This window comes from Miscanthus floridulus, chromosome 18, assembly GCF_019320115.1.
Source record: "Miscanthus floridulus cultivar M001 chromosome 18, ASM1932011v1, whole genome shotgun sequence".
Taxonomy (NCBI): Eukaryota; Viridiplantae; Streptophyta; class Magnoliopsida; order Poales; family Poaceae; genus Miscanthus; species Miscanthus floridulus.
The window spans coordinates 64,306,154-64,330,240 of record NC_089597.1 but is presented as its reverse complement, the minus strand read 5'-3'; the positions used below and the strand labels follow the sequence as shown (position 1 = coordinate 64,330,240).

General features: G+C 46.9%; 1 protein-coding gene across 1 annotated transcript; it reads right to left on the bottom strand.

Annotated features, from left to right (window-relative positions):
• Nucleotides 1–3,518: 3,518 nt before the first annotated feature.
• On the bottom strand, nt 3,519–9,769 carry LOC136522998 (probable inorganic phosphate transporter 1-10). Its single transcript, XM_066516784.1, has 2 exons — nt 9,036–9,769; nt 3,519–4,524 (listed from the first exon to the last, which is right to left on the bottom strand). Exons 1-2 carry the CDS (start codon nt 9,767–9,769, stop codon nt 3,519–3,521), a joined length of 1,740 nt encoding a protein of 579 aa, XP_066372881.1.
• Between the last annotated feature and the right edge of the window lie 14,318 nt (nt 9,770–24,087).

Below are 24,087 nucleotides of genomic sequence, written 5' to 3'. Positions count from 1 at the left end.
GGCCCAGGAGAAGGACTACGGGTCCTCTCCACTGTCGTAGCGACCTCCTCGATGCGGGTGGTAGCCTCGGGCGGGCCCCTCGTTGTCGTGGCGCCGTCGCCTGCTGACCACATCGTGGTCGCCTTGCGCCTCGCGTCGGCCACCGAGGCGGTCATGCACCGAGGGGGCCCTGTTGGTTGTTGGTGCCCGAGCAGGCTCGGGACGAACCGAGGCCTCTCTATTCTGCCGAAGTGATGCCATGGGTAGTTCCGAGGCGCCCCCGCATCGTTGAGAAGTAGAGCTCTTGGCCTGCTGCACTGCGGCGGTCTCGAGGAGGTCCTGGAGCTCGCCGTGTACTCATCGCCCCATCGTGGTAGAGGGCTCGGGCATCATTCGAAGAAGCATCGCCGCTGTCGCGATGCTCTGGCTAGCGCGATTGAAGATAGGGGGCTGCTCGCCCCCTACGTCGTTGTTGATGCGGTGGTGGACGTTGTGAGCCCTCCGCCGGGCTGCTCCACCGTTGCCGCATCCCCGCTGCTCTTGCTCGAGGGTGTCTCGGAGCTGCTACAGCAGGAGTCGGTCTTGCTCGACCATGGCCTGAAGCTCTCGGAGCTGCTCCAAGTCAAGGCGTCGATGTTCCTCGGGGGCAAGGTTTTTGTTCCGTGCCGCCAGGATCTCGTTGCGTGGAGGTGCGGCGCCGCTCGCCCCCGCGGGGGGCGGGGAGCGAGAACCTGCCCCTTCGTCCTCATCGCCCGTGCTCGGCATACCGAGCTCGACGTGGAAGCACTCACGAGTGGGGTCGTAAGTGCCTTCGTCATCAGAATCGGAGTAGCCAAAGCAGTAGTCGCTTGCGGCCAGGAAGCGGCGCATGGCTTCAGGGTCGCGGAGCCCGTAGAAGTCCACTCTGGCCCATGCCTCATCCTCCTCTGAGGAGTTAGTGTGGGTGTGAGTCGAGGTCGTGGCGTCGAGGTCGAGGAAGAAGCGTTGGTGGCGTCCTAAGGGCTCCGCATGAGCGGAAGCGTAGGCGGAAGCATAGGCGGCGGCCGCATTACACAACCCGAAAGGGTACGGGGATGGTGCCATCGCCGGGCCTTGCTCCGCTGGAGGCGACACCTCAGGAGGTGGTGGGGTAGAGCTTGATGACGAGGGCGTCGCTGCACGCCACCGGTGTCTTTCCCTTGTCCAGGCTCAGGCTAGACAGGTCCCCAACCAGGGACCTTGTGCCAACAGCTGGGCATGGGATACCGGCGGAGCGCGACGCAGTCGCCCTAGAGCTTGCGCGGTGTCAGGGTGGTCCCGCCCGTGCCGTGCTTGGCGGGCATGATGAGGGCGGCGGCCCTAGCGCCGCCTGCGCCTGGGCTAGCTGGTGTGTGATGTCGTCGTCGGTCGGTGGGGCTCGGGGTGTGAGGAGTACCATGTCGTACTCAGATCCTAGAGACATGAACTCTAGGCCCCCGAACCAGATCACCGTGCCGAGACATAGCGGTCGTACGGGGTCTGCCATCCGGAACTTGTTGGGATGACGAAGCTGACACGCAGTAGAGCCCTTACCTGGCGCGCCAACTGTCGGTGTTTTGGGCTGGCGAGCCCTCAACCAACTAGTAATTTTGTACTGCGTGTTCCTAATCCCGGATGGTGATGCAAAGAGACATAAGGATTTATACTGGTTCAGGCAATAGGTGCCCTACGTCCAGTCTGAGGGATCGATCTTGTATTCCTTGCACCGAGGTGCTCGTAGTAGGGGGTTACAAGCTGGGTGAGAGAGGGAGCTAGCCCCAGGTCTCTGCGTGGAACGGTGTGATTGCTTGAGATGTTGATCTCAAGCAGCAGGGGAGCGTGTGTACGTCTGTGCCTGTCTGAGTCTACGCGTGAGTTCGTGAACCCGTGAGCTCATCTATTCGTGAGAGCGTGAGCTCGTCCCCCCTAGAAACGGCCCCGATCTCTCCCTTTTATAGTTGAAGGGGGGACAGGGTGATACATGTGTTCGCTACGCAGCGTTCGGTAAGCGGAGGTGGCGTGTCCGAGCCCTGTAGCTTGCTACTGTGGCGGCATGGTCGACGGAGCGGTCTCGTCCTTGAGGTGCTAGGAGCAACGCGCCGGTCACATCCGATCTTGTGCGATGTGGGAGCTCCAGTGATAGTTTGACGCAGGGCATGGCGGACGACGTGCTGGTTGCTGTGTGCTGATAGTGTAAAAAGCCGAGGCTTAGTTGGTGCCGAGGCCGAGCCATCGGGGGGGGGCTCGGCGGGAGCGAATCTCGAGGCTGCCGAAGACCCTGAAGTGGATTGCCGAGGCTCGGAGGGAGCAATTGGTCCTGTACACTGATTCCGAGGTTACAGGGACCCAAACTTGACTCTCCACGCCGCGCTGTCCTCGGAGCAGGGTTTAGGTAGCACTAGCGCCGTATGGGTGTCCGTCGTGGGCACAGTGCCGAGCACAGCGGTCGGTAACCCCTGCCCCGTCCTGTCTCGGATGGCATGGCGTCGATGTGACCCACGTCGCGTCGGCCACTCCGCTGTGTCGAGCCGTCGTTCGGCTGATATCGCGGGAGCGGCTGGGCACGTTAGTTGGACGTGACGTCCTGTCAGAGAAATCGGTCGAGGCAAAGGCGACGGGGTTGTTTGCCGAGCCGGCCTTGAACGAGGCGGAGAATCGGTTCCCCCCTTACGTGCGAGGCCTCGAGCGAGGCGGAGGTTACTCGTCCGAGGCCTTACGTGCGAGGCCTCGAGCGAGGCGGAGAATCGGTAGCATATCCAAGGCCTTTCGTGCGAGGCCTCGAGCGAGGCGGAGAATCGGTAGCATATCCAAGGCCTCTCTTGGCTTTGATTTTGACAGGATCTAAGCGATTTTTTCGGCTCTTACTTAAGGGACCCATTTTTACGATACCCGACAACATACATGTCAGGCTTTTGATGACGTTATAACTTTTCTACGGTTGCATGCACGGGCATTTTTGCTATCCCGAATAAATCTTCAAGACTGTCGTGTCCACACAAGCTATGAAAAGGGCGCATCTCTAGACATGACACAAAGTACGATTACAAGACGAAAAGAAATGCATTGCCCACACGAGCTAGGGAAAGGCTTGGCATAGAGTATGATTAACGGACAAACTGAAATACATTAAGTGCAAGTCGTCTGGGTGACTACGCAATAGCTATATATACCGTTGCAACACACGGACAAATTTGTTAATATTAAAAAAAACATTTTTTTTTTCTAATGTTTAGATGCGTTAGTTCTCAGGTGATACCGTATCCACTCCTGCCTTGATTTTTCTTCCATCGAGTTGAATCTCAGTCTTACGTGCTTACGAGTCAATGGTGAAGATCATTGCGTGAAAACATACAATATTTCAGGGCAAGTTCCATAAAAAAAATCAAAAAGAAAAGCTGATCAAGCTTTCTTGATTAGTAATTTTGATTTTTGCACTACTTTTACCTAAACCGCCAGTGGCACCAATGCGCCGTCCGGATATACTACTATACATCTGCATTTCGCACATACAAAGTTCAAAACCCTGTTTCACTGTTTCAGTTTCAGACAGAAAACCGGTGTGGATGGATTGGCGACGAGCTGACGTGCGAGCTCACCATGGATGCCGGACTCTTTGGTAGCTCAGCAAGTTCCTGGAAGCGCTGGCCGGCATCGCCTTCGGCAGCTTGGCTGTGGCCGTTGTCGCTCTCGTTCTCCTCCAGCGACCGCCTCATGGTCTCCGGCGTGAACAAGTAGGTGACGGCGAGGCCGAGCAGGCAGATCCCGCCAAGGATAATCAGGGCGTACATCATGCCGATGCCTGGCTCGTACCCTGCCCCTGCCAGAACCTTGCTCCTGTCCCGGTCCTGCGACGCCCACAGGAAGCCGATGGCGCCGATGAGCGCGCCGAGTTTCCCCGCGGCGCCAGATATCCCGTGGCACGTGGACCGGAACCTCGCCGGGAAGAGCTCGGCGGGCAGGATGAAGGTGGTGGTGTTGGGCCCGAGGTTCGCGGAGAAGAAGGTGAGCGCGTAGAGCACGATGTACCACGCGTCCGTCGCGTGGCCGCGCCAGTAACGGTCGTACGGCCCGGCGAGCGCGAAGAGGAAGACGGCCATGAGGAAGAACCCGGTCATCTGGAGCCGGCGTCGGCCCACGCGGTCGATGAGGAGCACGGCGACGATGTAGCCGGGGATGCTGGACGCGACGGCGATGATGGCCTGGAACTTGGCCACGTTGAAGGCCTCCTGGAACGCGTTCACGTGCTCAGCCGGCGGGAACCACGGGCGGTAGATCTGGGACTGGAACAGCGTGCTGCTGTAGTAGGGGATGTCGAGAAGGAACCACGCGGACGCGCACGCGAAGAGGTCCCGGCCGTGCCGCCGGAGGAAGCGGCGCGAGAAGAGGCCGTACGACGACGCCGTCGTGAGGCCGAACTGCGCCGGAGGAGTCGTGCGGCGGAAGGCGGCCACCTCCTCCTCGGTGATCGAGGCCAGGTCGAGGTCGGCGAGCACGCGCCCAATGTCGTGGGTTGCCTTCACCGCGTCGTGCTCCACAAGGGCTGTAAACCTGCAGTTATTGTAAAAGTATATTATGTAAAATTGGTATGACCTATGATTTATTGATCTTGCTGATATATAGATGGAAACATGTATAGAATTTGCTGTATTACTAGAATTGCTTGATCATATCAATCTATGGTTGTACTTGTAAGCCATGGCAGGGCTATTCTGACTCAAATTAAGAGCATCTTCAGCACACACCCTATTCAAGCCCTCAAACTAAAATTTGAGGGCTGGAGCTAAAAACACAGCTCTAGCAGAGTCTCTACTCTGGTCCCCAAATTTAGGTGGCTCTCAAACTAGCCCCCTCGGCCCTCAATCCCATGGGCCTCCACCCCACCCCCATCCGACAGTTGGTTGTTGTTCTGGCTCCCGCTCCCGCTCTTTTCCCTCGTCGCGCCGTCCGATCCCCAATGTTTCCATCAAGTGCCGCTCAGATCCGGTGGGGAAGGGGCCGCCGAACACCTCTCTTGTCGCAGCGCCCCCTCCACCGCCCCAGATTCGTAGGGAGCCGCTTCTCCTCCTGCGTCCGGGTCTCGTCGTGGCGTCCTTCCCCATGCGTCTGGCCTCCTTCCTCTCGGTACGGGCTCTGCCCTGTTCCTCCCGGCGGTGTGGGCTCCTCCCCGCTCCACCCCAGCGTGGCGAGCTCGGGCTTCTTCCCAAGTGGCATGGGCTGCTCCCCCGTAGTGGTGCAGGGCCACTAGAGAAGCGCGCCGCGCGCGGCCTCCTTCCTGCCCGCCGTCCCTGCTCGCCAGAGGTCGAAGCCAATTCCCGACCGCGAGCAAGTCCCCAGCGCGTCCCTTCCCATCCGCCCCCATGGTCACGTTCCTCTGTGAAGAAGATAAGATGATGATGACGAGTGGGTCCTACGTGTCATTCTCTCTAAAAATTGATTTGAGGACTCCTGCTGGAGTGCAGTCCAGAAATCAGGGCCCTCAGAAATAGGTGGAGCTCTCAAACAAAAAGTAGAGGGCTTTGATTTGAGGGCTATTGCTGGAGTTGCGATAATACACTACGCGGCCTCTGAAGGTAGGCGAAGACACTTAACCATTCTACTTTACAGTTATACCACCATTGGGTCGTAGGAGCATTTTAGCGATTTTTAGCCTTTTTATTAGGGGGTAAAGTTATCAAGTTACAAGTTGGTTCGGTTTTCAATCTTGAACTAAAAAACAGACAAAAGACACCGTCTAGTAGAAACCAGATAAATTTACTCCTCTGGACTAGTTTCATAGGTGGTTTTGTGTATTTTAATAATAAAAATTTGGTATGATCTCTAAAAAATCATAATTTATTTATTTTACTTCAAATAAATTGTTATCGGCTATTTTATGATCTATATATAGTTATTTGGAACTAGTTTATTTCTTTCTAAAACTATTTTATTTAGAACTGGTTGATAACATATTTGGATCAATAGGGAGTAATCTAGAAAAATATCAAACTAGTATTAATTTTCTTCTAAAAATGTTATCTGCTCATTTATGATCTATACAGAGATATTTGGAACTGGTTTATTTGTTTCTAAAACAGTTTTATTTAGAACTGGTTGATAACATATTTGGAACAATTGGGAGTAATCTAGAAAAATATCAAAGTAGTACTAATTTTCTTCTAAAAATGTTATCTGCTTATTTATGATCTATATAGAGTTATTTGGAATTGGTTTATTTGTTTGTAAAACTGTTTTATTTAGAACTGGTTGATAACATATTTGGAAGCAATAGGGAGTAATCTAGAAAAATATCATACTAGTACCAATTTTCTTCTAAAAATGTTATCTGCTCATTTATGGTCTCTATATACTTATTTAGAATTGGTTTATTTCTTTCTAAAACTATTTTATTTATAACTTGTTGATAACGTATTTTGAAGCAATAGAGAGTAATCTAGAAAAATATCAAACTAGTACCAATTTTCTTCTAAAAATGTTATCTACTCATTATACACATATTGGAGTTGGTTTATTTTTGTTCCTATTGCTTTATTACTTGTAATCTTGCTCACTATTTATTTAAAACAAATAAGATCAAAACAACTCTAAATAAAGCACCAACAATTGGATAACATCTTTTGAAGGAAACTGAAACTAGCTACATATTTTTTATGTAAAAGTAAATTAATTATCAACTTTTAGAGATCCAACATGATTTTTATTGTTTTAGATTTAGAAAATAGGAAACCACATATGAAATTTTGTGGGCCCAATTTTATCTAATTTTGACAGTTGGGGAGGATGTCTGTTACCCAGTTTCTCTATCTGACGATGGCTACAAGGAAGAGACAAGCACACAACATCATTCAAAAACTTGCCGGGGGTAAGGGAGCCAATTTGACTCGTCGAGGCTATCAAGATTTTCCTAGCTTTTATTCAAGCAGGCAAGATTACTAGGGATTTCTTGGTGCTACCGAACATCAAACCTGGTTTGGCCAAGCTGATGCGAGACTTTGGCCAAGTAGTGGACTCGTATTTTGAGTTAATCTGTGGTAAAATGCCGTGCGGCGAATGGAACATGAGACCAACCTTCTTTTGTCCATTGACTCAACCACCGAGCTGCAAATAAGCTCATTCTCTACGGAGCAAAAAATTCTAAAAAAGACAGACTATTGAGTGAAAAACACGTTCTAGATTCTAGGAGTAAGCGTATATCTCAATCCTAGATTACAGTTGATTGATATTGTTATCTTATTTACCAATATGTTATGCAACATGTCATGTATATTTTCTAGCCTTGCATTGATGGTAACAATAACCTAAGATTGGCTTTTCTAGATACATATCTTTACTATGCACCTAGATATGTCTAAAATCATAGTAAAAGTTGTATATCTAGAAGAACCAAAACGGAGAGTCGCAAAAAAGAAAAGAAAAGAAGAACCAAAACAGTCTATAAAATAGAGAACAGAGGGAGTACTATTATTTTCAAGTCTAATCACTTAAATGTGCACTCGAGAATGGCCCTGTTCGGCTTATCCTATATTCGACTTGTTCGGCTTCTTTTTTCAGCCGGAACAGTGTTTTTCTCTCACAACAATTCAGCTGGAATAATGTTTTTCAACCAGTTTCAGTCAAGTTTCAGACCAGCGAACGGGACCAATGTGTAGACTGCTCGGACACCATGCTACTATCGCAGCTCCAATGTTATTTTCTAATTGCGTCTTAAGAGAAATATAAAATATAACACATAATCCTAGCAAACATAGGCCATGACTATTATGACTCTCAGAGCAGCTTCAGTGTGGTTGAGAAGCCTTGACTTCCAGTCAATACTGGGTGAGCGAACACGCGCTCCCAACCACACTGAACACGGCCGCTCTCCAATTTCTTAAAATGATTAAAAAATAAAACAGATTGGAGAAAGACGTCTTAACTCTTTTTGTTAGTACAGGTGTGTGATCATCGAAGCTGGTATACTAAGATTGATTGGCATGATTATCATCTAGGGTCGTAGGTCAGAAAGAGATGCTTTGGATTATCGATTATGTGTATATATAAAGCCTATTAACTATTAAGGCCTTTTTTAATTTCAGGGTGTAAAGTTTTAGGGTGTCACATGGATGTGTCGCATGGGGTGTTCGAATACTAATAAAAAAATAAATTACAGAATCCGTTAGTAAACCGCGAGACAAATTTATTAAACCTAATTAATCCGTCATTAGCACATGTGTTACTGTATCACTTTATTATCAAATCATGTACTAATTAGGCTTAAAAGATTCGTCTCGTAAAGTAGTCATAATTTGTGTAATTAGTTATTTTTCTAGTCTATATTTAATACTCCATGCATGTGTCCAAACATTTGATGAGACATGACGTAAACTTTTAGGGGAGGAACTAAATAAGGCCTAAACTGATGTAACACAGCAACGTTAAATTACATGATTAGTTCTAGAAGGTCGTAGGTCAGAGGGAACAACACCAGAAACATGCTAGTAATTCCATAATCGTGACGACTGGCAAGTTGAGCTTAAAAAAAAACTGATGCCAATGCAAGCCGCTGACTATAGTTGATATGCTGAACCGGCCTGGTTGCCGGTGTATGGCCCGTATAGGTGAGACACGTATATTACTTCCCAGGCCACTGGGCTGCAGGTGAAGAGAGGCGACTACGTCTTGGGATAGCTGGTATAACGCAGTAGTATATTCTTCAACTCGACCTTTTATTTAACTGTATGTAAGTGACATGAGTATACATCAACACCCTCGCAAAAAAAAAGAGAGTATACATCAACACCTAAAACCTATTTCAGTTTTTTTTAACCATTTTCTATGCAACTACTTAGTACATTAGCATGTTTTGAGATCATCATCGTGTGAAGTCCATTTCGAACCATTAGTAATGTAGGCACGTCAATCTTGGCTGTCACTTTAGAAAAGGCAATAGCACGTACGTACGGACACTATTAAGCCCAATTCGAACCATTCCGTTCGTACTACGTAACTTTACAGCGCGCCGCCGCCGTGTTAATCATTTGGCCATCGAAAATCGAAACGAATGGCTTCGTACGCGCACGTACCTGGCCGTCTCGGGCATGGCCATCCTCCAGTAGAAGGTGACGGCGGCGGGTACGGCGCCGATCATGAGTATGATCCGCCAGGCGAGGTCGGCGGCCTCGGGCGTGTCGTCGAGCGGAGCGCGGCGGCCCGTGTAGCGGTCGAACGCGGCGGCGACGGCCATGATGACCGTGGAGCTGGCGAGGATCCCGAAGCCCTGCATGGAGAAGACGGCGGCGATGAAGGCGCCCCGCGTGCGGCGGTTGGCGAACTCGGACATGATGGTGGCGGAGAGCGGGTAGTCGCCGCCGACGGCGACGCCGAGGAAGAAGCGGAAGAGGCAGAGGCTGGCGAGCGCGCAGCCGCGGGTGCGGCACACGGAGAAGCCGCTCCCCACGGAGGCGCACAGCATGAGGAGCAGCGACGCGCCGTAGACGCGGCGCCGGCCCGCGCGGTCGCCCAAGGCGCCGAACACCAGGTTCCCGGCCACCGCGCCCAGCAGCGCCACGCCCACGGTGGCGGACACCACGGCGGGCGGCGTGACGCCCGGGCGGGGGCGGCCTCCGTCGTCGTCGACCCTGCTGGGGTCGTCCGCAGGCGCGTAGTAGACGCGGCCGATGAGCTTCATGACGGGCGCGATGCAGAAGAGGTCGTACGAGTCGGTGAAGAGGCCCATACCGGCGATGACGATGGCCTTGAAGTGGTAGTACTGCGTGCGCGCCTGGTCCAGCGCCGTCAGCACCCGGATCGGCGGCATGTCGACGTCGAGGCCGGCCGGGCGGACGCGCGCGGGACTTGATTAGGAGAGGACTCACTGGCAGTAGGAAAGCAGGCAGCATGATACTACTTGACTGGCTCTATAAACTGGCCGGCCGGGCGCGAGGCGCGACCGACGCGAGCCAAACGAATGAATGAATGGCCGTACACGGGCGGACATTGACATGGTGGTGATGGCTACTACATGAGCGCGGGCGTAGCACGTGATTAAACAAAAGCGGCGCGCCGTGCTCGTTGACATGGCGCGGCTGGCCGTGACGGAACTCAGATATATGCTGGGAAGATGGCATGCCGCTTGCGACTGATTCGCCTATGGGCTTTAGATTATTATACTACGACGAGAGCTGTACCGACCAAGGCGTTTTTTATGCTGCGTGTGCCGAGGAAACTTGATGCAGCAACAGCATGGTAGTTGACACGCAATATCTGTCGTTGGAGCGACAGTGGAACGTCCCGTAATATCTGTCGTTGCCTATTCCCCGTCATAGGCCATAGCTGTACTGCTGCACCGCACCATGCGCTGTCGGCCAAGGCAGTCTTATCTCTTCCCCCTCCCCCTCGCAGCCTCACACGCCACCGAAGGCCTTTTTTCGTAAAAAAAACGCACGCATGCATTGTTTAAGAGAGAAATACTGTACTGTATGTAAAACTGTGAAAATGTGGGTGTGAGTTCGGATTTGTTTATTGTAAGAAGAATGATGTGGTGAGTAGCATTGATGGCATGTCCGTTCAAATGCACAGTTGACAAATCATTCGAGTAGGGGTGTCAGCGTCTTTTGCCATTGTCATTGGTAACTAGGTTGTTTCACCGATGACAGATATTGCAGGAACAGAGGGAGTAAGGCCCAACAACACCAGTGATCATGCCGTCGATGGCTCTACCGTCGCAGTACGGAAGCGAAGGTTGCGGTTGCGGCCTGCGGGTTGTGGGCCCGCGGATGGCAAGTGGTAGCCAATGGAAGTGTAGTAAGGCGGTCTCTACTAGGAGACCCTCCATGAGACCCAAACCTAAAATGAGTATTCAACATAATACCTCAAACAGAGTATCTATATGAAAGACCCATTTTAGGTGTAAGGAGAGATATAACCTAAATCTGAGTATTATCTCTCCTAAAGACCCATTTGCAGAAAAATGTTCTCTTTTATGTCTTGTTGTTGGAGAAGACAAAAAATAGATATTGAACCTTTGTCTGTAGCGCTATCCAAACTTGAGATGGATCTTGTATTTTGAGTAATAGTTATTGGAGACGGTCTAAGTCATCACTGAAGCCTCCTGGGGCTGGAGACTGGTCTTCCATACGGTACAAGGTAAGGTGGGGCCCAGAGATTCGCGTATCCTAGCTGTGGTCTCCGGCTCTTGAGTGTCGCGGAGTCGACCACGTTCTGAGCATAGTATCTCCCAGACTCCCACTCAACAACATCGGGAGTCGACCACATGCTGTTTGGTCTAAAGAAGGAAACAAACATGCAAATCATTCCCACCCTGTTCGATTAGGCCATTTGTTTGGTTGCTATATATGTACAATGGTTTCTATTCATATTAGATGATACCCGTGTGTTGCTGTGAGAATAAACGTGTGGATTTTGCAGCATTATATAGGATAATAGAGCAAGTATATAATAGAGCAACTTTGAATATTAAAGTTCAAAAAAATAGAAAAAGAAAGAGAGGAAATGATTGAATGGCCGACCCTTTTCATCCCAAGGGGACCCTCTTCTGATTTCCTTCACGCTGGAGAAAAATTGTCGTTCCTGTCCTTTCCGAACCGGCGGACGAAATCGCGTAGAACAAAAGTCCACGATTAATCTCCAAAGCTCTAGCAAAAATGCCTTTCCTGCGATCTTGACCTCTCTGTCACGGATGTCCTCCCACATTGATCTCCCGCATCCCCTCCGAATGGAGCTCGGCCATGAGCATCGGCGGCACGCGGGTGAGCTCGGCCACTTGCAACAGTAGCGTGCCGGCAAGCCTAGAGAGCCGCAACGACGTGTCTGGGTAAGGCATGAGTGGAGTGCATCATCTTGGTGCTACGCCTATGTTGACGGTGAAAATGTCATAAATTCACACACTCAACACCGTCAATAGCCTCAGTTTCAAAGGAAGAGTAACATGACATGAACATATTTTTACCAATAACAAGTTACACTTGTACTTTGAGCATGTGTATGCAGGATGTCACAAAACTGGAGAAAATGAGCTTGTGGATCCACCATATGGGGGTCGCCCGACCCCCCTATGGGCCCACCAGGCCCTGCCAAGGTGGCAGGATCCATGTGAAGTATCCTGGAGACAATCCCCACCCTTGGATCACACTTGTGTTTTCTCTCAAGGGTGGAAGATAAAGTCACATGGATTCATGGACCCACAACAAAGCATACAACGTGACAAAAGTGGCCAACCACACACTATGATAGTGGGCCATCCTTCTAGAAGGGGAGACATGTCCCACCTATCATAGGGGTGTCGGTCGACGCCCCTATGGTGCCAACTGACGTCCATCTCTCACCCACCGCCTTAGTGCATGATGCCTCCATGCACTCCAATGATCTCAACCCTTGATTTAATGGCAATTTGATCCAATGGTGCTTGATGGAGGTCACACGGATCGCTGACATGATGCCAGGCTCCACCTCCACCTATAAATAGAGGGTCACACACCCCTCTCCATTCATGGTGAAGAAGCCTACAAGCTCAAGTGAAGAGTAGTTAGTCCACTTTATCTTAGTAGTGTAGTCTAGTGTGGGAGTTAGAGTTGAGTAGTGAGCTTTGCTCAGGTCTTCCGGAGCAGTCTTCTGGAGAGTCTGGTATAGCTCTTGTACCTTTCCATTTCTTTTTGTAAGACTTTACTTTGTTCAATATATTACTCTTTCTCTACTTTACTTAGTCTTTACTTTGTGCAATATTATACTAGTTATAGTATTGTTGTGGCTTATCTTGTCATATAGTTGTTACACACTAGATTGTGATCTTGGAAACACACCTGCATTGCGATCATCAGCCTATCATAGGGTGCTCTAGTTGGCCTGAGTAATTACTGGCTAGAGTAGTGAGAGAAGGTGTAAGTGTGGTGCTTATACATTATCTTGCATTTGGTTACTACTTGTTGCACGGATGGATTGTGGTAGGTAGTAGGTGGTGACAACCCTGTCTAGCCTTTGTAGTCCACCACATGTTGTAGGCAAGTTCTTAAAAGTTAAGGCCCCCATAAAAAGGTAGCCGCTTTAGATAGGGTTTCATACCCTATTGTTCACCTATCGCCTAGCATACTTGTTTTGAGGTATCAATCTGTGTGTCGCACTTGTGTGATTTGGTAAAGTTACAGGAGTAGAGTTAGAAACATAGCACTACTATAGATTGATTTATCACTGTCGCTACTTTCACTGCCGTAGCGATAGAAGCGACTGGTGTGATACTTGCACCGTCGGTTGGAACGATAGCGAGGCCTCCTAGGACTAAAACCGTCAGTTCAGACTTCTACCACCGATGGGTTAACGATAGATGTGGCAGTGGTATTGGGGTTGCATTTCCTCCGTCGCATGAAAAGCCGGGCCGACTGGGATATACATTTTGCTCACCGGACCTAAAGTAGCGTTTGGTCAACCGACGGTAAATTTAGCGTGAGTGTTGAATTGCCTCAACTTCCAAGGCCGTCAAATTACCATTACTTTCGCCGCCTAAAACCTAAGAGCCGCGTACCCACTGCTCTACATATACTTTAGGTCCAGTGTCCTCTGAAACTACCCTCTTGTTCATCCATCATCCCCTTCTCTTCCAATCTACAAAGAAAATATTGGACAGTCTCATCAAGTTTCCAAGCAGCCCGTTGTCCAGCGAGGACGACTTGTCTTCCCACCAGTCCTTCGAGGAGAACGTTTCCTCCGACGATAGGATGTCTGATTATAGTCCTCCGTGGAGCTCTGAGAAGGAGGACCCAAAGGAGGAGGACGAGGATGACGCCGACGCTGACGCCGAAGACACCGCCGCCGACTCCGATGATGACCCCGACTCCGACTTCACCTTGCCTCCTCCCAAGCGAGCAAGGCGTGTGAGAGGATCATATATTTAGATTAAGTAGTTTATAGTTAGTATAAGTAGTTTTAATAGTTTAGGTTAGCTATTATGCTTTCGGACGAAGTACAATCATATACTTGTCCAAATTGTACCTATATGTTAGTTATATGTAATCAATCAAAGAAAAAAATTCTATTCGCGCAGATTTGATCTCTTCAATGCCACCTTTTTTATATGAAATGTAAAGCAAGTTCTTTCCAATACTACTTCCAAATGCCAGTGCACGGATTTGATCTCTTGACGAATGTTTTTTTTTAATTTTTCTGTATATTTGTGAATGAAAAGGAAAAAAAATTGTCATGTACGGTTGCGGTTGTTTCCAGGAGAATCTAAAAGCAGTTTAACCACTGACAATCGCCGTATTATAGCGTTGGATTAGCGTGGCAATGGCCGGCTTAATATGGACACTGTTTAACTTATCCCATGCTGTCCGTTCTCGCTGCCCGATCAATCTAGACCGTCCATTTGGCAACAAACCTAGAAGCGCCCTAGCCCGTTCCTAACTCTCCTTGGGTCCTGTCGGCGCCTTGGTGGTGGTTCGACCAACTAAAAAACCCCAATACGAATCCATTAGTTCTCCCCACCCGTTATTGCTTTATCTTCATTCTCCCCACCCGTTGCTTCATCTTCATTTTGACCTGTCGCCTATACTTGCCATGCCTCAAGCACCTTTGCATTGTCGTTGTGGACAATGCCCCGTGAAGGTTAGATGCATTCGGTCACCCCCCTGTTTGCATTTGGTTCTAAATGGTTTTGGGTTCGGTATTAGTTTTGTTCATATTAGGAATTTCTTCATTGCAACAGATGTCTTACTTCGGAAGAAGACATTTCAATGCGAGCAACCTTATGTTTTGGTGGCTAGGGGTGGCACCAGTACCCCAGATGATGTTGTTTGCTACTTGGGGATGGAGCATTCACCCTAGACCGACCGTTGATTGTTGAAGCCACTGTTCAGTCACCTTCTCGGACCACAAAATTTGATAAGAATCATTCAAGACCCTGTTTGTGTAGAGATTTTTGTGCTTTGCAGGACTGGACAAGAAGTAGACATACTTTATAAATACAATGTGTCCATGGACAGAGATGCTGTCATCTTTGCTATGGTTCACTACCTCTGGCTTTTGGGACCGCATCAACCAATTGAGTACCTTAGCAACTGGCTACCCATCTAACATTAAGTCTTAGAATTTGTGAAACTTTTATGTGAATGAAGTTTATATGTACTAATGAAACCTCTGGATTTGTATGTATGAGTACTGCATAATCATTGAGCTATTACTTCAGTTGAACTATTAATGGAATCAGTTAGTCTTGATTGTGGTCCATGTGTACACCTCTATGTAAGCATAGAGGATCCAAAACAAGCCTTCTTCTACAGACTGGGTAGTACCCTGAACTACCGGTGACACAACATTTCATCTTGGCGGGAGTGCGAGGGTTTTGAAGTATGTTTTGGTGCCTTGGCGGGAGGCAAAAGCGTAGACAAAAGACCTAGGCCTGACCTATTCACTCAGAGTGTGCAACACTTTGAACCCTGATTGCTCCATGGCTGCATCTCGCTCCGACTCCTCCCAGTGGTCGGCACCATCCTAGGGCGCCGTCGCGAGAAGAACACCGGCTTCTAGCAGAGGAGGCTACAATGGTTGGGGGCCACCCATCTTGTGCCGTGTCGAGAACCACCCCTATGCATACAAGCCACCACTTTTGTGTCGCTGCGGCTTGAAGATGCCTTGGTGGATTTCGTGGAGTGATGGAAACCTAGGACGTCGGTACCACAGATGTTGTAGGACAAATAATGTAACTCAATTTATGCCTTGGTGGATTTCGTGGAGTGATGGAAACCCAGGACGTCGGTACCACAGATGCTGTAGGGCAAATAATGTAACTCAATTTATTTCTTGTTCATTCTATTTTCACAATGTAAATGTTGAAATCCTGCTGTACTTATGGTAATTTGGTTTTTTCGTAGCCCGACTTAGATTGTGGGTTCTTTAAGTGGCACGATCTCCCATATGGAAAATTTCTGAGGACTTTGATTTTGGATTTACGTAACAAGATTTGGGAGCTAAAGGCAGAGGCCAATGTTACAACAAATGAAGAACATCTGCAGGAGGAAGAAGAGATTATGCCACTAGATTGAAGAAATGGCTAGGGCTCCAGCGAAGATGATGGAAGATTTCGTACCTTTGAGAAAGAAATGTGCTTTCTGTTCTTGTTTCACCTATTTTTTACTTACCTTATTTCTTGATATGTTCATTGGCAAGTTGCTTAGTGTTTACACTAAAATTTGGTAAGCTTACCCTAGAAAGGAAGAGATCGGCCGATGATGTCAAAAGAAATATTGTTTAATATATTTTGGGAAGCATGACGCCCAAGATCTCTTGACGTGAGGATAAGGGCAGTTGGGATTGTGAGCTAGGTTTACACGTGCATGAAGAAAATAAAGGAAGCCAGCCGGACTCCATATGTATCATGTTGCTTGCCTTAGTTTGGATGGTGTATGTACATGACTCCAGGCTGCCGACGTGGTGAAGATGCAAGCCAACAAAGATAAGCTCAACAAGAGGAAGTACATGCATACGTGTGCATTACCAGGACTTCGAATTGTTTGGTCGATGCATGACCAAAAAAACAAATTTGTACAAGAAAGGAAAGGAAATTTGGGATAAAATACAACGTCCAGGTGCACATCGATGATAAAGGAAACAAAGACACGCATCATGTGTATTGTGTATGTGCATGTACATGGAACGAAAGAGGATACGTCGGCCAAAGAAGCTTCATCAGCAAGGATTCTGCATAAAGGGAAATTAGAGTCCATGTATCTTGATATTTTTTTTTGTTATCTAGTTGTGTTCATTTTGGACTCTTATCAGCCCAGGGTATAAATATAAACCCCCGACCATTGTATCAAAGACATCTCTCAATCAATCAAAATAGTCTTTATCTTTTTGGCTTCACGCCAACCCTTAGGAGTAGGAGTAATGTAGATCTCGATGAGTTCTTCAACAAGCAGGGCTGCATCGATCTGGTCAACCTCTAGCTTATCTGTAAGTACCAGTCATGGGTTATAGTTTTGTTTGTAAGGCTGCATCGGTTAAGTTCAACCTCCACTGCGAGCTCTAGTATAAGCTAGTTATTGACTCTTATCTAGTTCAAGTACGGCTGCATCAGTTAAGTTCGACCTCCACTTCTCGAATTAGATTAAGGTTAAGTTATCGGCTCTACCTAAGGGTGGCATCCTTCGAGTAGATTCATTAAGTTATCGATCTTGCTGATGATTCTTATTATCATTAGTTTCAGCAATATGAACCTGCCCGATCAAGATCGATCTGGATCAGCCTCACATCCTTTTAGTCCCTCGTTTATTTTGCCACATTGCGACGATTCTTACTTTAAACGACGGATTATGTTTCATCGGCTGTTCTGCTTTGATCTTGATCGTGCATAGTATGGGCCGTTAAGGCATGTCTAATCTTTAGGAGGTTTACTAGCTAGTTAAATCTGGTCTATAGATCACTATTATGGCTATAATGATCTAGTCGATCCCCACTAATGGCACTCTAGATCGGAGGATGCTAGTTGGTAGATTTGCTTTCGACCAGGCATGACCTTGGCTGTTTGCTATGCCTGCATCAGCTAAATAGCCGATCGCCTACACTTTAACGCCTATAGAGTGTCTTCTTGATTCTGTTAAGTGTGAATGGGTCTATTTATTTTAAATGTTTGATTCATTGTCTTTATCACTGCTGCCATCGATCTAGTCGAACCCCACTGTTAAAGATAGCAGGTTAGGTCTGATGAGTTCATTGATCTATCTATGTTAAATAGTCGATTGTTCACATGCTGTAGTCCCCTTTTCTACTTGAATCGGCTATTTCAGCCAATTCGCTTGTGCTTTCACACATATAGCATGTCTTTTAGAAAACCTATCAATGTATAGACGGTTTTATGGATTCTTTAGTTTTAGTTTGTTATTATCATCATAGCTGCCATCAATCCGGTCGAACCTCACTATTGATGATAAAAGATTACATTCATAGCGTTTGTAGATCCATTTGTACTAGACAGTCGATTTGTTCGCATGCTATATCCTTTCTCGTTAGATTCATCGGCTCAATGCTTTACATTGGTAATATCCACCTAGCTGATGATTTTACTTATATCTGCGTGCATTGTACTTGTCAACATAAAACCATTCACGACCCACGAGCTTTACAGTCCGTAACAGCCGATTTCTTCATGTATCGGCTATTTAGTCGATTCTCCCGTCTTGCTGCTCCTGTAGCAGCACACTTGGAACTGTCTAGGCAAAACCGGCATGTTCCACCTTAAATTACTGATAAACTTTCTCTCCTTATTAATTGCAGGTCAAATTGACTAGCACGCCTTTGGGAATTCACAGGATTGGCTACCCCTGCATTGAAGCCAAGCGGATCTTCGGCCTTGCTCCATCAAAGCAGATCCTTCCGGCTTGTTGTGTGTTGATCACATCGCCACATTTTTGTGTCGACACTGCTTTTTGGCATGCCTGGTGGGACCACAATCATTTGATCAGAAGTTAGAGGCCGATGTTAGCATTTATTCGGCCATCATCAAGATGCTGTGAGTTAATTCATCATTGTAAAATAAACAAGGGATGGGCCAGACGAGTAACACATACCATGGATTATTTGACTAGCTTGATCACAGAGGTGCTACATTTAAGAAGAAGGAGAAGCTATCTAAAGGGAAGCATATGCATGTCTACAACCAATCGGCTAAATAAAGCCGATGATGGAGGGGCTGAGGCAAGTACGGATGAAAATTTGCATGACACTGACATGCATTTGGATGAAAAGCTGCTACACTAGATTACCGTCTTTGGCTTCCCAACTAATCAACATGAGAGAAATTCAATTCTTGTCACATACGTGTCAGCAAGTCCTAATGATGCATCAGAAGTTGACACATTGCCAACACATGGTGGTTTATGTACTTCAGCTGCTGCCACAATGCCACCAAGGACATCAACAGATCAAGTGGTAGATGGACTTACTAAAGTACTGAGGATCCCCAATTGATCGAACTCATGAAAGAACTGCAGGCCATGCCACCGTTGGCATAGTGACAGAAACAAATGCAGGACACCATCGGCTAAGTTTGGCGTATGCATCGAAGATACAAAGATACTCATTAGCTCATAATGCGAAGATTAGGCTAATAGTCAATTGGGCATTTTATCAAGCAACATTGATTGGTGCAAGTTCTATAAGATAGCTTCAGAAAGATTCTTTAGTTTTTGGCCCTTGCCTAGAATCTCTTGACAGATAGCAACCAGTTACTTTGACAAGTCGGCATCTTCTACCAAGACGATGATAGATCAATACCTGCTGAAGAGCCGATGCATTAAACCTTCATCGGCTCCTAGGTATAAGAACCATAAAGAAATGAGTCACCAAAACCAGGAAATTGGAATATATATATACGGCATTGATGATCCGGTGATAAAAAAGAATATAAAATATATCATGAAAGTTGTTGGGACATCGGCCTGTGAAACAACCGATATAGTCAGCTATGCAGGAAGATGCAAAGCAAGATCAGGATGAACGAGTCCCATACAAGGCAAAAGCGGCCACCCCTTACTGACTTCTTCTCCAGCTTCCTTGCCAAGCCTGATGTCACCAACAATACAATCAGCTCATCACAGGAGCCAATAAGATCCTAGAGATGAACACGCCCGGTGTCTCGATCCCCCGCATCGACTATGCATCGGAGGGGGCTGTTAGGCCTGAACTCATGCACATTGATTCTCCAAATATCTGAGTCATGGTGGATGAAGAGTGCGGGCATCTCCAATGTCATGCTAGAAGTTCCTCAGGTTCTCCAGCAAACTTCCTATGGAATCAGATCAGAACAGGAGCAGACTCTATTAACATGGTCATATACATCTAGAATCAGCTCTAACAGAAGTAAATTCATCTGCTATGGACACATCTAACTACAGGTGTTTCTGAAGGTTCATGTTACAAGGGTAAAACAACTGATGATTATATTCCTAGAATAATGATATTGGCTTGGAAGATCATGGATAAATTCTATCGACTCATTAGCTCGCACGAAATCCTAAGTGGCCTCCAGGTTGCCTATCGGCTTGCACAAAATGAGTATAGCTCATCGGCTATAAAAAATAAATAGCCGATGGAGTATTAACTGAATGGAGTTATTTTATTGAGAAGCTAATAGCCGATGAAGCATGATCACGTAAGAAAGTTCAGAAGGAGAATGATGTGAACCCTGAGCAGATCATCAACCTTGCTGGATGAACAAGACTGCCGAGGAAAAGATCCACAACTACATTGGATGGGAAAAGGAAAGTGCTTACGAACCATGGCAGTTCGTCGGCCTCCTACCACTATTTGATCCACTACGACACAACATCACAGGAGAGCAAAGCCGGCGATGGACGGTCCAATCAACAAAGTAGATGGATCCACCGAGATGTTCCTAAAGTGCAGGTACGAGATCATGAAGTGGCTAGACACATCTACTGGCATACCAGTGATGGCGTGAACAACACGTCGGCGCTGAGGAAGATGGACATCAACATCGTAGTGAACGACATGATGGATATGGCTCTGAGTGCGTCGGACATCATACTGACTAATTTCGGGTTGAGCAAGATCTTGAGTACCTTGTTCGCCAACTACGGCGAGGATGAACGAGAAGCGCTGGCATGGTACAAAGGTTGTCGCACGGCCTCAACCAGGCTACCGCCAATCCTGACTCCTTCGGCAATGACAATCAGGACTGCCATGAGCTATTAGAGCTCAACAAGCAGGTCACAAAGTATGCTGAGGTAGTCAGGTCCAAGGAGCTGCACACGTTCAAGGTGCACGGCAAATTCATCATCAAGTTCAAAAACTTCAACTTATGATAGCCGATGGCACGCATGTCAATAAAAGCCGATGAGGTCTTTTACTGCAAGCAGCCAAGAATCAAGAGTCCAGATATATAGAGATCGGTTGGGGGGCCAGTACTGGCTTTGTTTCCACTTAAGCTGATGCATCAGGTAATGAAGCCATTTGGCCTGGCAGACACGATGTGGCCGACTCAGGTAGAGCTACCGCCAGCAAAGGTACGTCAGTAAGTGGATGACCGCGTGCGATGTGAAGAGCTCAGATACGCAGATGGTGTTCTGAACGCACAATCGGCTATGTAGAGCTGATGCAGCCACAATCGACTAAATTTGCTGCTGAAACAAAAAAGGAAGGGATCAGAGTGCAAACAGGAATCTACCAAGGACTATCACATATGCAAGTATTGATATGATGGCCGAGAATTAGGACTCCAAATATATTGTGACACGGGATGCATATATGAAGAAATAAATAAAAGGAAAATTTGCATGTGTGCGTCTACAAAAAGTGGTGGAGTCCGAACTCAGGTTTTTCGCAGGTCAGGTTTGCATGCTGTTATAAATGGCTAATAGGTTAAGAAAATATTTCTTCAAATTACCCCACCGTCGGCCGAGTGATTTTGAGCAATAACCATCAACCGAAAGTTATTATCAACATATAGAAAATTGGCTCTGAGTATTGGTAGGTTCTCAGTTTGTTTAAATATTGTGGTAGCCAAGAACAAAGGTATCAAGTCAATAGCCGATAAGATGCTCGGAGTATATCATTGTTATGCCAACTGATGCAAGCAAGAGAAGATCAAATTAATAATGATTATTCTAATATATGGAGATTGGCTATTTTTACATTTGCTTACTATTCATGGATGCGTACATGACATGGATTAATTGATATCAGCTATTTTACATACGCATGAAGGCATTTTACTATCAGTGGCCTTTATTGAAAAGCGGACCAGGAAGCAAGGAATTGTAGTTTCTTTAAGTTGCCATGCGAGGAGGGTCTTGTCGATGATGCATTTACTCTCCAAGCTAACAAAGACTAATCACCTCTCTTAAGATAGAATCAGCTGTTGGTTCAAGACCTTACCCTTCATACTGACGGAGTCTGCAGCCGATCGACAAGGGTGTAAGACTAGTGAGATATCTGTTTCTGGTACAACAGTGGAATTTCAAGAATAATCACATAGAGCCAATGAGGATCAACATAGCCGATGACTGTCGCTAGTTCGATTGTCGAGGTCACAATGAGTTTTCCTCCATGGGTTATTATCATCGGCTGCTCGACCAAGTATATTTTACAATAAGAAGGAAAAGTCTTCATGGGAGGTTGTATCAGAGATACGAAAAAGGTTGACGACCTGATAGCCGATAGGAGACCATCGGCTAAAAATTATTATCGACATGCAGAAGACGGTGGAGATTAGCTATCAATAAGGATATCAGGACAAGGTCATCTGGCTTGATTACTTCATCGTCATCGCCTGAGGACACCATTATCACTCAGGAGGTCGAATCACTAGAGTGAGGACTAGTGATGGCTGCCGATGCCCTATGTCCTGGACGCCATCTTCCAATGAAGTAGAATCGGCTACCCCCAAGCCTATGAACCATTTGTTCCCCAAGAGTGGATAAACAAGCATGAGGACCCGGTGTATCACGTCATGCTAGGCACCAACAAGTTCTCACTGAAATTCTTGCTTGACACGCTCAACATCTCCTCAGAGCACGACTTGCTGGCAATGGCCGACTAGGTAGAGACTGCTATGTACGTGTGGCGACGCAAGGTTAGTGGCAGCAGCAACAAGTTACTGTGGAATAAGATCAAGGAACTCACGGCTGACGGCGATGACAAGGAAGTGATGCTGGCAAACAAGGCTAGTGGACCTCCTCCTCTACATCGACTATATTCTCTCAGTGGAGGCATAACCGATGGATGGGCAAAGGACGTGGAAGAGTCTAGGGCCATAACACTGACAAATACTGCTCATTGTTGTCCACATGGAGTCTTGTTGATATGGTGAGTGACCTCAGCTGCGCCATGTTTGACGCATCCACGTCCTTCTCGGAGTAGTACAGCAGCGTCAACATCAGTAGACTATTCGAGCCGATCACCACAGTGGCCAAGCTCCTCGACCGATCCTCAGGCATTTACCGCCATGCCCTTCAGATGACTCAGCATGAAGGCCCGCGCCAACATGACCGACCACCGCTCCGTTGGCGATAAGATAGGAGCTAGCAGAAGATAGGGTCTCTAAGCTCGTGCTTGGTGAGGACATGTCCGACAACAACAAAGGCGTCTACACTACCATGATGTACCTACAGCGCGCTCAGCGACCAATGTAGGAAGCCTCTTGGCTAGCCCTAACCTTTGTTGTAGTTTGTGGCTTCGGCAAGCGAATTTTTCACAGTACTCTTTCTGTGTTCTCAACTTGATCTGATTGTGGGACTTCTGAAACTAACAATCGCCTTATTAAAAAGTCAGAAGCAGTAAATGAAAGATTGCTCGCAATTGGCTTAGAATTGGAAGATCAAGACATCAAGCCGATAGAGCCCTTTATGTAGTGCGTGCAAGTCAAATTTCCATGCATATATATACATGATGTACGTGGGCACAAAGAGGATGAGTCAGATCTTGGAGGTACGTGCAGGTCATGCCATATCATATGTTTGATTGAGAACGTAGAGATCATAAGGACGACGAAGTCTAGCTGATATATACATACTGGGAGAAAGTTCGAGCAAAGGTATTCATCAGTTCAAAGCGGAGGTACGTATATTCTTTATTTTATGCTTTTCCTATCACTTGTGAACAATCTATCATAGAGAAAGCATGCTATCTAAGTAGTTGATGAATGAGATATGGTATGATGAAAAAAACCTTGCTTCTTTTTGCAAAGTACTTGGGAAATTTTGTTACAAAAATTCAAAATCAATTGCTTGTCTCCTCAATGGTGTTGAATTTTCTATCAGAGCCATATATTAGTCTCATTAAAAATCTTTCGCATAAGCTGCTTGCTCTGTGTTGAGTTTTGTCCAGTCTTGTTGACCCTTGTTGAGAGATTTATCATGTTCCCAAGATCAAGATCATGTACACGCCACATATATGTACTGCTTCTATACTAGAAGTACACAAAAATACGTTTTTCATTCACCTCAAAATGTTCTGCTCCTACACTTGAAGAAGACAAAAATATGTTAGGTTTTATTAGAATAAATGCTCCAAGTTCTTGATAATATTTTTCTCAAAAATTTGTTATAAAGAGAGACATGGGTTATGCGAAAATATATAAAAGATGGATACAAAAGAAGTCCAAAATAAATA

Bases quoted from the DNA above. Each gene is read 5' to 3' on its own strand.
- LOC136522998 (XM_066516784.1), bottom strand. From the start codon at position 9,769: ATGCCGCCGATCCGGGTGCTGACGGCGCTGGACCAGGCGCGCACGCAG. The intron at 4,525-9,035 runs GTACGTGCGCGT...CAATAACTGCAG, and splicing joins GCCATGCCCGAGACGGCCAG to GTTTACAGCCCTTGTGGAGC.